General features: G+C 34.3%; 1 protein-coding gene across 2 annotated transcripts in view; it reads left to right on the forward strand.

Annotated features, from left to right (window-relative positions):
• Fancl (Fanconi anemia, complementation group L) overlaps window positions 1-13,933 on the forward strand; it is a 55,536-nt gene that overhangs the window by 39,008 nt on the left and 2,595 nt on the right. For both annotated transcript variants that reach the window (XM_005385759.2, XM_013514669.1), the window contains exons 8-11: window positions 10,373-10,523; window positions 13,135-13,218; window positions 13,495-13,540; window positions 13,620-13,701. In XM_005385759.2, coding sequence (XP_005385816.1) covers window positions 10,373-10,523; window positions 13,135-13,218; window positions 13,495-13,540; window positions 13,620-13,701 — 363 coding nt within the window. The remainder of the gene's footprint in view (window positions 1-10,372; window positions 10,524-13,134; window positions 13,219-13,494; window positions 13,541-13,619; window positions 13,702-13,933) is intronic.

Genomic DNA, 13,933 nt, shown 5'->3' on the forward strand with positions numbered 1-13,933 from the left:
TGAGATCTGAGCATTGTGTGTGAACATAAGAGATACTTCTGTGGAATGGTGAAACTCTTCCATGAATTTAAAGACCCAGAAAAGTAGCGTGCGTGCGTTTCTTTTTCTTTCTTTTTTCCCTTTTTTCTTTCTTTCTTTTTCTTTCTTTCTTTCTTTCTTTCTTTCTTTCTTTCTTTCTTTCTTTCTTTCTCTTTCTTTCTTCCTTCCTTCCTTTCTTTCTTTCTTTCTTTCTTTCTTTCTTTCTTTCTTTTTTTGTGGGGGTAGGTTATCAGGTGCCTTCACTGCTACCTTAGGTATATTTTAAATGACTTACCTACTGATGTTAATAAATAAGACTTTTATTATAGATATTCGTGGCAAACGTCATAGTTTATTCTGCTGGGCCACTATAGCATGGTAAAAAGAGAGTACAGTCTTAAAAGTCTGATTAGATCTTGTGTCTGTCTTTACCAGTACACAACCTCGCATTAATCATTCAACTTTATAAAAGTAGGAAATAAAATTTGCCATAAATTTCATGTGAGGCTAAATTGAGAGATTATGTATAAAAGTGTAAAATGCTATATATGTGTTGAAAGTGATGTCAAAAGTTTAGTGAAATTGGTGCCAGGTTATGTGGATGTGGCAGATGATTCTATTACATTGTATTGTGAGTACATAAATAAAAGATGTTAAGAGAAATATTGATGGTTTATAGTTTATTGCTTAGCATATTGTTAATATTTGCACAAACTAGTACTTAATGATTTAGAGTAAATCAATAAAATATTTTATGTAACAGGTATCTCATGTAAAAGAAAAATACACCAGTGTCTAAATGGCTTCTTAAAAATTGTGATTTATAAATACTTTTAGATAAAACAAGATTATTTTAGGTACTATCAAATCAAATGTATTGCAGCATGTGTAATTCATTAATATTCTGTCCCTCTGTGCAATGTATGTTAAGTACATTCTGTACTAGGGCTGGGGATTTAGCTCAGCGGCAAAAGCGCCTGCCTGGCAAGCGCAAGGTCGTGAGTTCGGTTCCCGGTTCTGGAGAAAAACCAAAAAAAAAAAAAAAAAAAAAGTACATTCTGTACTTTAAGCCAGGAAATGACCACCCTATCCACACACCTTCTACAACCCCTTTTTTATTTTTGCAAAATAGAAGGTGTCAGGAGTGAAGCCAGTATAGCAGGTAGATATAGGGAAGCAAACCAGAGTACTGCAATTGGTAGATATGAAAGGCAATGGGACAGTATTTATTTTTAAAATTATGTCACTCTAGTTAGTTCCCTTACTCTGCCTATGAAAATAACATTGGTAGCAATAGTCTCATACTTACCTGAAGGTAAATATTTTTGTGACCACATTTGAAACTTTGTTGTTTTTAGTATGAATGCTAAAAAAGTTAGATACAGTTTTTTTGTGGTGTTGGTGGTACCCTTTTTCAGTATCACATGATGAACAAAAAAACTAGATTTTTTATTTTTTACTAATTGGCCTGATTTTTAAAGTCTATAACAGAATACCTAAGGACAAAATTGGAAGTGCCTATTTTCGACATGTAGTTGACTTTTAAAAAAAAGTCATGCATTCTGTGACAAGTACACATGAGGGGGTTTGGCCGTGTGGTTGATACCTTTTCCACTTACGTTGCAAATATTTTAAATGATCAATAATCAGTTGTAGTCGATATAGCCTGTGTGTAAGAGATGATAAAAGTTCCTTATCGGTTGCTTGGCAGAGAGCAGAACTTGATTAAATGAAGTTAGTTATAGATATATCTGTAGAGAGAGCTGAGAACATCGGTGAGGCATACAAGATCAATGAACTGAATATTTAGATTTATTATCTGATTGTGGAAATATTGCAATTAATATCAAAATTAAATTTCTTAAAAAGTTTAATATCTTAATATTTCCTTATTCTTTTGAAGCGTTTTGAATCCCCCAAAGATAAAGATAAAAATGGTTATTAGAGAATTTATCTTCAAGTCTTATAGGGAAATATAAAAAAAGCAGAATGGGAAGCAAATGTTGCAAGTACCAGAAAATTATGCTATTAATTTAAGTGTCATCAGAGCACAAAGGATCACATTTTGGGACTATGTGAGCATTATTAAAATACTGGAAATAATAGTCCTTAAGATGAAGATACTATACTCTAAGATCTGGTTAAGTGACTGACATTATTACTTCACTTCAGGTATTATGAAAGTAACAGAATGCTTTTAAAGATAATAAGCGTTACATTTTGAGATTGGCAGTGTTCACACTTCTGTGCTTAAGTGCTTTCTTAGTTTAACATAATTTAATAACTGTTAGGGGGAGTAGCTAGCACCATGGTTTCATATATATATCTCCATCCTTCTCTGATACGCACCACATACACCCACACACACACACACACACACACACACAATAACGTTTTATTCCTAAGTGGTGTGTAAACTGTTGCTTTTATGCCTATGTCCCTGCTGTAGCTGTTTTATGTTTGTTTTTAAGTTCCTAGTTGTTGAGAGACTGTTACAAAGAAGCTACTGCCATGTAGATCTACCACTGTTAGAAATCAGTGAGATTTTTAAAACTTTATTAAGCTGTAATTACCTAACATATTTAAAGTATACAGTTTTGTGAGTTTTGACCAATATTTACCTATGAAATCATTTCCATAATCAAAATAATAAACATTTCTGTCATATCCATCCTTCCTCTTTGTAGTCCCTCCCTCCTGTCTCTGCTGTCTCTGCTGGTCCCATGGCAACACTGAAATAGTTCCTGTCACTGTACATTTATTTGCATTTTCTTACAATTCTGTATACTCAGTCTTGTATAATTCTGTACAGTCTTCTGTCCTCAGTATCATTACTTTTAGGCTTATCCGTGTTGTAGCATATAGTACGGTTCACTTCTTATTTCTGATTATTTGTAGATACCTTCTCTTCATCTGTTGATAGGCATGTGGACTGTTTTCAGCATTTGGCTATTACAAGTAAAGCTGCTGTGAACAGTTTTTCAGTGGTCTTATTTCATTATGTAGACATTTTCAGTTCTGTTTGGTAAATGCTTAGGTTGGAGCAGCACGACTGGATCATATAGGAGGTATATCTTTAACCTTTAAGGCACTGCCAAACTCCTTTTCAGTGTTGGTTGCGATGTTTTACATTTTTTTAACAGTAGTGTTTCAGACTTCATGTTTAGCTACCTTTCTAATATTTGGTATACATCACTTTTTAAAAATTTCCTTTTAGTTACTATAATAGGTGTCCAGTGGTATCGGATGTGACTTTAATTTGCTTTATGCTCAGTGGTGTTAAACATCTTTTCATGTGCTTCTCTATCATTCCATATCTTCTCTCTTGAAATGCCTCCATATTTCTGGCTGAATACTTAAATTAATGGAGAAATACCATGTTTATGGAAGATTTAATATTGTTAGGAATTCAGTTCTCTCCAAATTATAGATTTTTAACAAAGTTATTTTAAACATTGACATTTATCTTAAAATTCATATGAGAAAGCAAAGGACCTAGATGAAATAGTTAAAATAACTCTGAAAACAAAATTGGAAGACTGATGCCACTTGATCTAAAGACTTATAAACCTACCATTATTAAGATAATGTCATATTATTACAGTGGTAGATCATCAGATACATTACTCAGAAGTAGACTCATACAAATACATACAATTGTTTTTAACAGAAGTACAATAATAGTCTAATCTAAGGACAGTCGTTTCAATGGTAGCCTTATAGTTGGGTATCAGTGAGCCAAGAAGATAAATTTTAAGGACATAAAAATTTTACCTGCTGATGAATCATGCGCCTAATTTAAAACCTAAAACTTCTGGAAGAAACATGGGAGAAAGTGTTTGTAGCTTTAGGTTAGGCAGAGATTTCTTAATATGACAGCAAACACAAGATCCATAAAAAAGAACAAATTGGTAATTGAACATGATTAAAATAAAAAATTTCTGTTCTAGGAAACAATTAGGAGGATGAAAAGGAATGCTACCGGCTAGGAGAAAATATTTGCAAATCATGTATCTGATAATGTACTGGCAATCAACATAAATGAAGAACTAAAGCTCAGTAATACAACCCAACATGGGCAGTGTTTTGTATGGCCATATATTCTTGTTACTTAAATGATTATCATTTTACTATTAAAACTGTGTAAACTGATTTCTTGTGAAGTTTTCAAAATATACTTAACTGGATAATTGAACACTTTTAAAAACACATTGTTTCAGTCAGCTTCATAGTGGTGTAACCTGACAAAACATCTCACCTCAGCTTTCTTTCACTTACCTTTGCCCTCATAGGTTAGTATCTCTGTCTGTCTGTCCGTCTGACTCTGACTTTCTTGTCTCTGTCTCACACACATCACACACACACACACACCCACCCACCCACCCACCCAAAGACATTGGTGGGAACGACTAGGCATATATGTATGTAACCAAACCTAGACATGTGAGAGAATTAATCCCCCTTTGGGCATCTTGAGCAGAGGGATTGGAAACCAGTAAATAAGTGCCCTTGGATTCCATTTTTTGGACAAGAATTGTGAGGGGCTTCCTGTACAGCCTCTCTTAAAGCCATCATGGACCACAATGACAGTTTGAACATACACCCTTACTTTGGCTTGCCCTAATCCGTTTCACCCTTGGCAGTCTCCATTCCCATTCCCTAAATTTGCTTTCAAATCAACTGTCTCCACGCAAGCTGTCTCAGGCTTCGCTTTTTGAGGGGGGATCAAGCTCGCAGAAGTTACATTGTTAGATGCAATAAAGATGGTGTAAGACAATGGTTCAGATATACCAGTCATACTTAAGGCTTGAAAATGTATCTTCTGAAAAAAAAAACCCCTGCCAGGCACAGTAGTACCCGCCTGTAATCCCAGCTATTCTGGAGGCTGAGGCAGAAGGATCACAGAGCCAAGGCCAGCGTGAGCAATTTAGTGAGACCCTGTGTGGTACCCTCTAATCTCCCAAAAATCCTGTTTGCTCTTTTGGTTATTCCAAGAGTAGGTTTTTAAGCTTGAACAACAAAACCTATGCCACTATGTATGACTTCCTAAGCAGTTGAACTTGACAGGCCTTCTTGAAAGTCAATTTGTAAATCAAAAACTGCATTGGGCTTCTTTCAGATGATATTCTTGACCCTAGAAAATTGTCATCTTCACAGTTGCTGTTAGCTTCTCATGTCATCACAACACGAAAAATTCTCTGTGATTTCTTCATAAGTAACTGGGCAGTAGGCACTAAGTTCTGAGCTGTACTTAACCTACTTTGTAAAGTGAAAGCTATTTCTTAACATTGCCTAGTGTCTTTTGAAGATCTGAGCTCTAAACGTACAAATAATTCATCAGTAGATGATGACTCTACAAACCAGCTCATTAATATCTTTCAGTAAAGGTATATTCTCTCAGCATGTAGCTAAAAATAAAATCTGCCTTCCATTAGGTTATGGTTCGTAAGCAGTGGTTAGAAAATGGGACACGTTTCTAAGGTTTTAGAATAATGATATTTAGTTGTCTGCTGCTTTGTTTTATTAAATATGAACAAAATAACCAACCTGTGGAATTCTTGATTCATGCATGCCTTCTATAAAAATTGGGGAATATTCCACCCATTCTCAGTGACAGTAAGGTCCCAAGCTCCTTTGACAAAGAGAACAGCCACGTTCACCAGAAAAGCCACCATGACAAGCTCCTGAAAGAAAACCAATAGCTCCCCACAGCCTCTCCCTTTTGTCTTCACCAGATCTGCCTCTTACGCTGCTGGCAACAGTCCTCAGGTGGGCCTCCCACACCCAGCACCATGCTGGTTCAGTTCAGCTGGGTGTTACCAGTTGACCACCAGGTGTTAATCCACCATATTAACTTTCTAATGGTTCATGATTTCAGGGTTTAAATGTGATTGTTATCATACTGAATAGATGATTTATTCAGAAAACATTTTATTTGCATATGGTCATAAAATTTCAGTAATCACTTTCTCTTTTGAACAATTTCTTCCCAATTCACGTATTTTCAATCTTATTTACATTTTCAGCTTAAAAGAGAAACTGATGGGGGAAAAGGGAAAGGAAGAGAAAAGGGAAAAAAATTATATACACACACACACACACACACACACACACACAGGATAGTTATACAACTAGTTTGTCTTGGTTCATTGAAAGATTTGTGCTAATGTCTCGACATTATTTCATGTCTGTATCTTGTACTCCTGAGTTACTACTATGAATGTAACAGTGTGCAATGTATTAATTATTGTTATTCCCCTATTAGCCTGATTTGAAACTCTTTTATTTCTATTGTACTTCTTTTTAAAATACAATAAAAATTTAGTGATCAACGCAGGGATTTTTCATAGACACGTCCATATACAAACCACCCATATAACTGATGTAGTTGCAGAGAATTTCACTAAGAAACTTCAGTGAACCTAGTATTGGGTCAATTTCTTAATAAGTGAATGCCTGCTATTTTCAAATCATTTGGAGAGGTCTAGTTTTCCTCTAACAATTATTGTGACCTTTGCTTTTTACTACAGGAAGATTAGACTTTTTACCAGGGGATATCTTCCTGTTGCACTTGGCTTTTGTGCTCCTTGCACATGTAATGGTATTGAGGTTGTTTTCCAGTTTCCCTTGTTAGGCTCCACCTTTTTTTTTCCCTACAGTCCTTTCCCACATTGTAAGACAGATATTTAAAGAATACCTAGTGTGCCTGGTGTGCCTTCAACATGGACCTTCGCTGAAGACCTTTTGGGGCAGGTGAGATAGTGTGCACTGGACTGCTATTTCTTCTTACCTTGTTTCATGTTCATATTCGTTCTCCCTCCCTCTGCCTTCCACCCTCCCTCCTTGAGGAGCACCCTAAAGATAAGATGTTACCTGCCATCCTCCTTCCACCATAGTAACGTTCTAGGTGAGAAGCATTGTCTTAGGTCAGGAATACTTCTCTATTAGAGAATTTATCGTGTTAGGGAAGTCTTACGTGTATATTCATTGTTTAGCTTGTTTGAGTTTTTCCTTTTTATTGTCTTTCCCCAATTTTTTTGTCATATCTTTTAAAATGATACTTCCTTTAATCATGTTATTGTACAGATATGTATGTACAAAACGTGGTATTTTCCTTTTGTCAGTGAATTCAGTTGAAATATTCTGAGTATAATTTTTAGATCTTCACTATATTTAAGCTATATAATTAGTTTACTATTCCTGTTAGAAATTGGTGGTTTTAAACCTATTTCAAAACATCCATTTTGGGAGGCTGAAGTTTTTGCTCTGTATTTTAGAAAATAATAGTAGTCATGTCATGCATTTCCCTGAAATGCATATGAAGTATATAATGTGATCTGAATATTCTGATTCTCATATAAAGCCTGTTTGATATGAAACTTTTGATCAAAAAGAAATTTTATAGTAAATCATAAGTATGCATTATGTTTAATAGATGTGTATTTATATAACTTGATTAAATCTGTTTATAAATGGAGTTAGAAATAAATGGGAGCATATTATAGTAACTGACAGTTTAAAAGGGATTATAGGTATTTTAAGTGGACTCTATTACCTAGTTTGTGGGTTTTCAAGCAGTTGTACAGTATTTAGAATTCTTGACTTTTAGGGCTATGAATCACTTTAAAAATTATCTACTGCATACACACGTTTGTAAATGCAGCATTTAAGCTTAGGCTGAGTATGTATTCGTTAAAATCAAACACTTTGTTACTCCTCAGATTAGGACTGTGACTTCTTATAAGCTGGGTGGTTTTATCTTTGTGTCAGAGAACCCAACATAGCCCTGGCACATGTTTGAAATATTGATTTTATCGAAATAACTTTAATACAGGTTTCACTCTGCTGTGTACATATGAAATGAAAGGATGGCTAATACAGCATTTCTATTTCTGCAAAGGTTTTTTATGATTATAAAAACGTTTAGGACATAAATAAAAAGGAAATAAAAATTGTCATAATTTTTTTTTTTTTTTAAGTCACTTAACTAGGCATCAGTGAGAAAATGGAGCAGGCATTGGAGGAGACTTGGAAGTACACTACTGCTGATTACTTTTGAATGTGTCAAGGGCATGGATCAAGGTCCTTAGGGTCTGCATATTGCCCGCCTCCTCAGTGAGATTCCTGGAGTGAGACGGTAGCTGGCAGTAGGGATGCTGTAGGAGAGGGGCTGTGCGTGAGACCGGGCTGCTGTTGAAGGAGAAGCTGTGCTGCAGAGTGCAGACTCCCTGTCCAGTACTTCATCTTCGCCACCACCCTGTAACCCTGAGACTTTTTAAATTTCCTTTTCTTACCTGGAAGCTCTACAATTAGAGAAATAACGGTTTAAATTTATGAGGCTATTTTTACTAGATTGTATTTTGTTTTTAGACTATTCTTTATCCTCCATTTTTCTATTAATATATATTTATCTCAGTTTTTATAGTTGATTTTATCGGTAATCATGTACGTATTAAAAGTATCAGTCCTTTGCTAATTTGGTACTGATATGTTCATATCTGCTATTTCCTTTATTAAGCTGTGAATACCTCTAGGTCAAAGACTGTATCTCTTACAAAAATGACTACAAAATTTCAAACATTTACAGTATGCTAACCAGTTAGCATGTTATTGACATCTTCTGAAATTTTGTGAGGATTAACATTCCGTATTACAGAAGTGCTGTAGTTTTAAGTGTCCCCCAGAGCCAGTGCATGGAAAGGCTCGGTTGTCAGGGTGGAACTGCGGGGAGGTGGGAGAACCTTAAGGAGGGTGGCCTGCTGGTTGAAGCTTAGGTCACTGGGGCCATACCCGAGAAGGGAACTGTGGGGCTCTGGCCTCTTCCTCACTCTCTTTGGTTCCTGGCTATGAGGTGAGCAGTTTACTTCACCTTAGACTCCCTGTCGTCATCTGGCAACCTCATCAGAGGCCCAAAGCAGTGGGTCTTCCTAATATTGGAGTGGAAGCTCCAAAACCATGCACCAAAATAACCCTTTTCTCTTTTTAAGTTAATTATCTCAGTTACTTCATTACCGTGACAGAAAGCTAGCCAGCAGATAAAACTAAAGCTAAGTGAGATTATGGAACTTGATGAGAAAGATACAAAGCTGGCCTTAAGTGGTACAGTGGGAATGGGACTTCAGACATGACCTGAGTCTGTGGTCTCACCAGTGTACTTTATTCTGTCTTGTATTTTAACATCATCAGTGTCCAGTGTAGAGCATAACAGTGGACACATTGTTCATAGTCATTGTAATAAATTGTGTGAAGACATACCTTCACAGTGTATTTGCTTATTTAATCTTATTTGATGTGTTACAAATGAAGGCTGTAGCTTTCTTCACTGCTTCAACCAGTTTATTGAATATGGTTTCAAATTGAGTATTTTAAGTTGAAGATAAAACTGTTTCTTCTGTAGGTCTAATCTTATAAAATGAATTCCATTTTTAGAAATTACTATATATACCTAATCCCAAAATTTATTACAAAAATGAAATAAGATATTAGTCATTAAAATTTGGAGAGGATGTCTTTCTATATTCTTACAAGCTGGACTGCCTGAATCTTGTAGAAGTGTGACTGTTGTGTTACGTCAGTTAATTTTGTGACTCTGTGTGTGTCACTTATTTAAGTGTCTAAAGCCCTTAATTCTTTTAAAATTGATCTTACTAATACTTTTTCTATCAGAGGTAGTCACAGTTGTATCTTGTAAACATAACATTGTTTTATGAGAAACTTCATACTGTTTAAAAGTAAAAATATAAATTGTTTTTTAAAGAAAGTAATGGCTTTACTCAGTCCATTTAACTCCTATAAAAGATCATCTGAAACAGTGAATTTGGAAATTGACTGAAAGGTGAACATGGAAAAAGTCATAATTTGTTTGAATTCTTAAAAAATATATTAAACCTTATCCTACTTTTTGTCTAATTATGCAAGGTTATTTCCTAACAATGTTTAAAGATAGTTTAATCAAGTTATATTTAAATACTGTTGTATTTAACTTCATTTTGTAACAAAAAATGAAATTATGTTCACACTAAAATTACAGGCCCTGTTCTGAATGCATTAGATGTATGGTATACTTAGTAAAAGTATACATACATATGAGTGATATGTAAATATTACAAGTCCATAAAGTATAAAAATCATAATAAAATATGGTTTTAAGGTGTAAAGTCCAGTGACAATAAAAAGTACATTAATGCCAATAAAGGTGAAGTTATGTGAAGCAGGGAAAGTGGAGTCTAGTTTATTGGAGTTTACTTTCTGGTGAAATGAAGCTTGTTGAAATTTCTGCATTAAGTGTATTTTGAATGAAACATTATCTGCGTTAGTAGAGTGCCATGCCCCTCCCTCTCTCTTGTCCCTCCAGAGCTCCCTAGTTGCCATTCACCGTCAGTTCCTGGCAGCACTGGCAGCCCTGAAGGCGTTCTGGGACGTCATGGATGAAATCGATGAGAAGACCTGGGTGCTCGAGCCGCAGAAACCTACGCGCAGTGCCACAGCACGCAGAATTGCGTTAGGTAGGGAAGAGGATTACAGGTTTTGTTTTCAGATGTTTACTTTTATTTTGTATTACAAAAGTAAATCTAAAGATGACAATTAAAATCTTAGACAATTAAAATCTTGGTATGGAGTCAGCCTTTAAAACTGTGGGATTAAATTATGATTTATAAGGCATACTTAAATGTAAATAAATCAGGTGAAAGGACAAGCACGAGTGTTTCATTGTAAAAGGTGAGGAGACAGTGGACATAACAACGTTCAGAGTATTTACTTAGCATTTAACTGGCACTGAGGTGCTGGCATGGAGCAGGTTATTCAAAATGTATGTTACGTCAGAACAAAGAATCAGAATGAATGAAGTCTGCATGTGTGAAACAGGCAAATTGCTACAAGATCTCAGAATACTTCGACAAAAATACAGAGGATAAAAGAATCTGAAGTAGACCATGCCATTAAAGAGTAAACAGCTCAAGAACTGAATATATTTTCAGTATTGTACTTCCTTCATGATAAATATGTGAAATTAAGGTACGGTGATAAATATTCCTGTAATGTTATATTGTCTTGACCGTGAAATGATATGTGTCTCTATTACAAGCAACCAAAACAAAGTCAGTTTAATCTTCGTCAAAATTTTAGGTCTTTTAAACTGTATTTGTGTCCACCTTAAGTACTGTGTGTGGTTTTAAGCTACCCCTTTAGCTCTTTCCTCTATAAATAGGTATGTTTTCAAAGGCTTATATTCTGAAAGACGTTTTGAAGTTCGATATAGGTCATACCTAAATTAGTGAACAATTTTTGTACTTTTTTACCAAGGCATAATACATTACTGTAATTGGGGAGGGAGAGTTATATGTGCTAAAAGTAGTATTTTTATATTTTTGGGTACTGGGAATCGAACTCAGGACCTTGCGCTTGCCAGGCAGGCGCTTGTGACGCTGAGCTATATCCCCAGCCCAGTATTGTTATTTTTTAAGTTTGGAAATGTCTAATATTTAATTTGGAATAATTAATCAAATTATGATACATTTGTGAACAAGTAGATATTAAGATTGAAAATATTTTCAACAAAGAAATGTAATTTATTATTTTCATGGCCTCATTAAAATACTATAATTAGCCTTAAAATATACTTTTCATTATATTTCTTATCCAACATAAACTGTCTAGTTGTTATTTGTCCTTATATTTACCATTACTCCCCCACTCTCTTTCAGGCATTGATTTACCACATTAGGACCAAATTTTGAACCAATTAATTGAAAGATTAATTAATGTAGCCATCAATTAAGTGAAAGTACTTTCTAAAGGCATTAGTAATAGATGACATGGCTAAGGGCTGAAAGATATATATGATTATAGCAAAGAATATATGAACAAATGAGGTTGTATTTTTGAATTTTATTATATTTTCATTGAATGGATATACACTGATAAATTTTTGCCAGATTTGTAATAATTCTGTTTATGTTTATAATATTTTATATTATCTTCAATAACTTCAGCAGAGGCATATTTAACAACATATAGGAGTTATCAGGACATTTTCCCCATAAAAGTAAAGAGCTAATTGATCTTAGTTATACTAAGTACCTTCTCAAAATAATACAGTTTTTGAAATTTGTACTATAGCCCTGTACAATTACAACTTTGAATCCAGTGAAGAATTGAAAAACAGGAATAGCTTTTTTTAGATTCTGCAAAACAGACTGTTTGTATTAGTAAATGAACAATTTTCAAGGGAAAGCTTCATATACAGCGAAAGAACTTGTGTTTTTATAAATTTTCATAAAGTTTAAATGTTTATTTTTACCATTTACTGTAGTCTTTACATCTGACCTATTTGTTTTTTTAAGAAAGCCATGAAAATAGGTTAGATCGTTACTACACTTTTAAATTTTTTTTAGTAGCGGTAATAAAGATTGAACAAAGGGCTGGTGCACTCTTGGCAAACACTCTCCCATGGAGGTACATTCCCGCTCTTTATTTCAGACAGTCTTCTTCATTTGTCCAGTCTGTCCTCCTCGCACTTGCCCTCCCTCATTGTCCAAAACAGCTAGGATTACAGGCATGCACCACCTATCCAGCCAGTCATTATTTCTTCTTAAATTTTTTTATATTGAGTCTTCATCATTATAGGACATTTTTATTTAAACTTTACTGTAATAGCAATGACCAGAATCCCAACTTAATCTTATTAATTCCTTAACTTTCTTTGCTTTTTAGAACCCTGAATCTTTAGTGATAATCATAATTTCAAAATTCTTTTGTTATGCTGATATAGTTCCCTTCACAAAAGGTATTTATAAAACATTTGGTTCAATCAGTCTTGGGCAAACAATAAAACTGGCAGCTAGACAACGTTCCTTTTTTTCTCTTTGGCTTGTTTGATGACTCTTCCACTTGTGAAAAATGTAAGGCATCCTCACATCTGTTAATCTGAGCAACTTCGTTGAAGATAAAAGTATGTAATATAACAACTAATGTTAATTTTTGTCATTTTGTTTTAAAACCCTGTATCATTCTTGTGTTTGCTTTTTTTATTTTTGTCTATGTTGTTGTTATTTTGCTATTTTTCTTGTGTTATTATTCTTTAAAATAAAAAAAATTAATTTTCTTTCATTCTAGGGAATAATGCCTCCATAAACATAGAGGTAGACCCTAGGCATCCTACTATGCTTCCCGAATGCTGCTTTCTTGGAGCTGACCATGGTACAAGATCTCAGAACTAATATTTTTAATAGAATCATAAAATCCTTGTCAATTGTTGTTAAATATTAGTAGGTATTATTATTCATAAAATCCTTGTCAATTGTTGTTAAATATTGGTAGGTAAAATGTCTCACTCAGCTGTATAGTTTTAACATTTGATTTAGATTTTCAAATCAACTAATTAAGAAACAGATTACATACCAAATGTTCCTTTACAGAATGAGATAAAAAAAAATGCTAACTTTAAACTTTTTTTTTTCTTTTTAATATATGAAGTTGTAAAACCCTTGGGATTTAAGCTGAGCAGAAATATGCATTTATGGTAGGTACCTTGGCAATATAATTGTTACTTTTCGATGATTTTACAAAATGTAACAGAATTTTTTTTCTTATTTTTTCAGGGATCCAGAATATAGTCTATTACAAAATTTGAAAGATGTTCTAGAAATTGATTTTCCAGCTCGTACTGTCTTGGAAAAATCTGTAAGTTTTGTCAGCACTTTGGTACTTCGCATAGTGAAATGTAAATGCTTCTCTCAGAAGAGTAAGGCTGGAAAAGAAGGGAATTGGAGGAATGTTGTAGCACAGCCCTCTGAACTGCAAGGGATGGTTTCGTCAGAGATCTTGTTACCCTCTGACTGACGTTTTTAAGTGTACCTTTTTCATGGTTTTGAACAACAAAGTGATTAATGACATACTTATTAATAACCAAGTA

This window comes from Chinchilla lanigera, unplaced genomic scaffold (assembly GCF_000276665.1).
Source record: "Chinchilla lanigera isolate Chin_1 unplaced genomic scaffold, ChiLan1.0 scaffold00023, whole genome shotgun sequence".
In the NCBI taxonomy this organism is placed as follows: domain Eukaryota; kingdom Metazoa; phylum Chordata; class Mammalia; order Rodentia; family Chinchillidae; genus Chinchilla; species Chinchilla lanigera.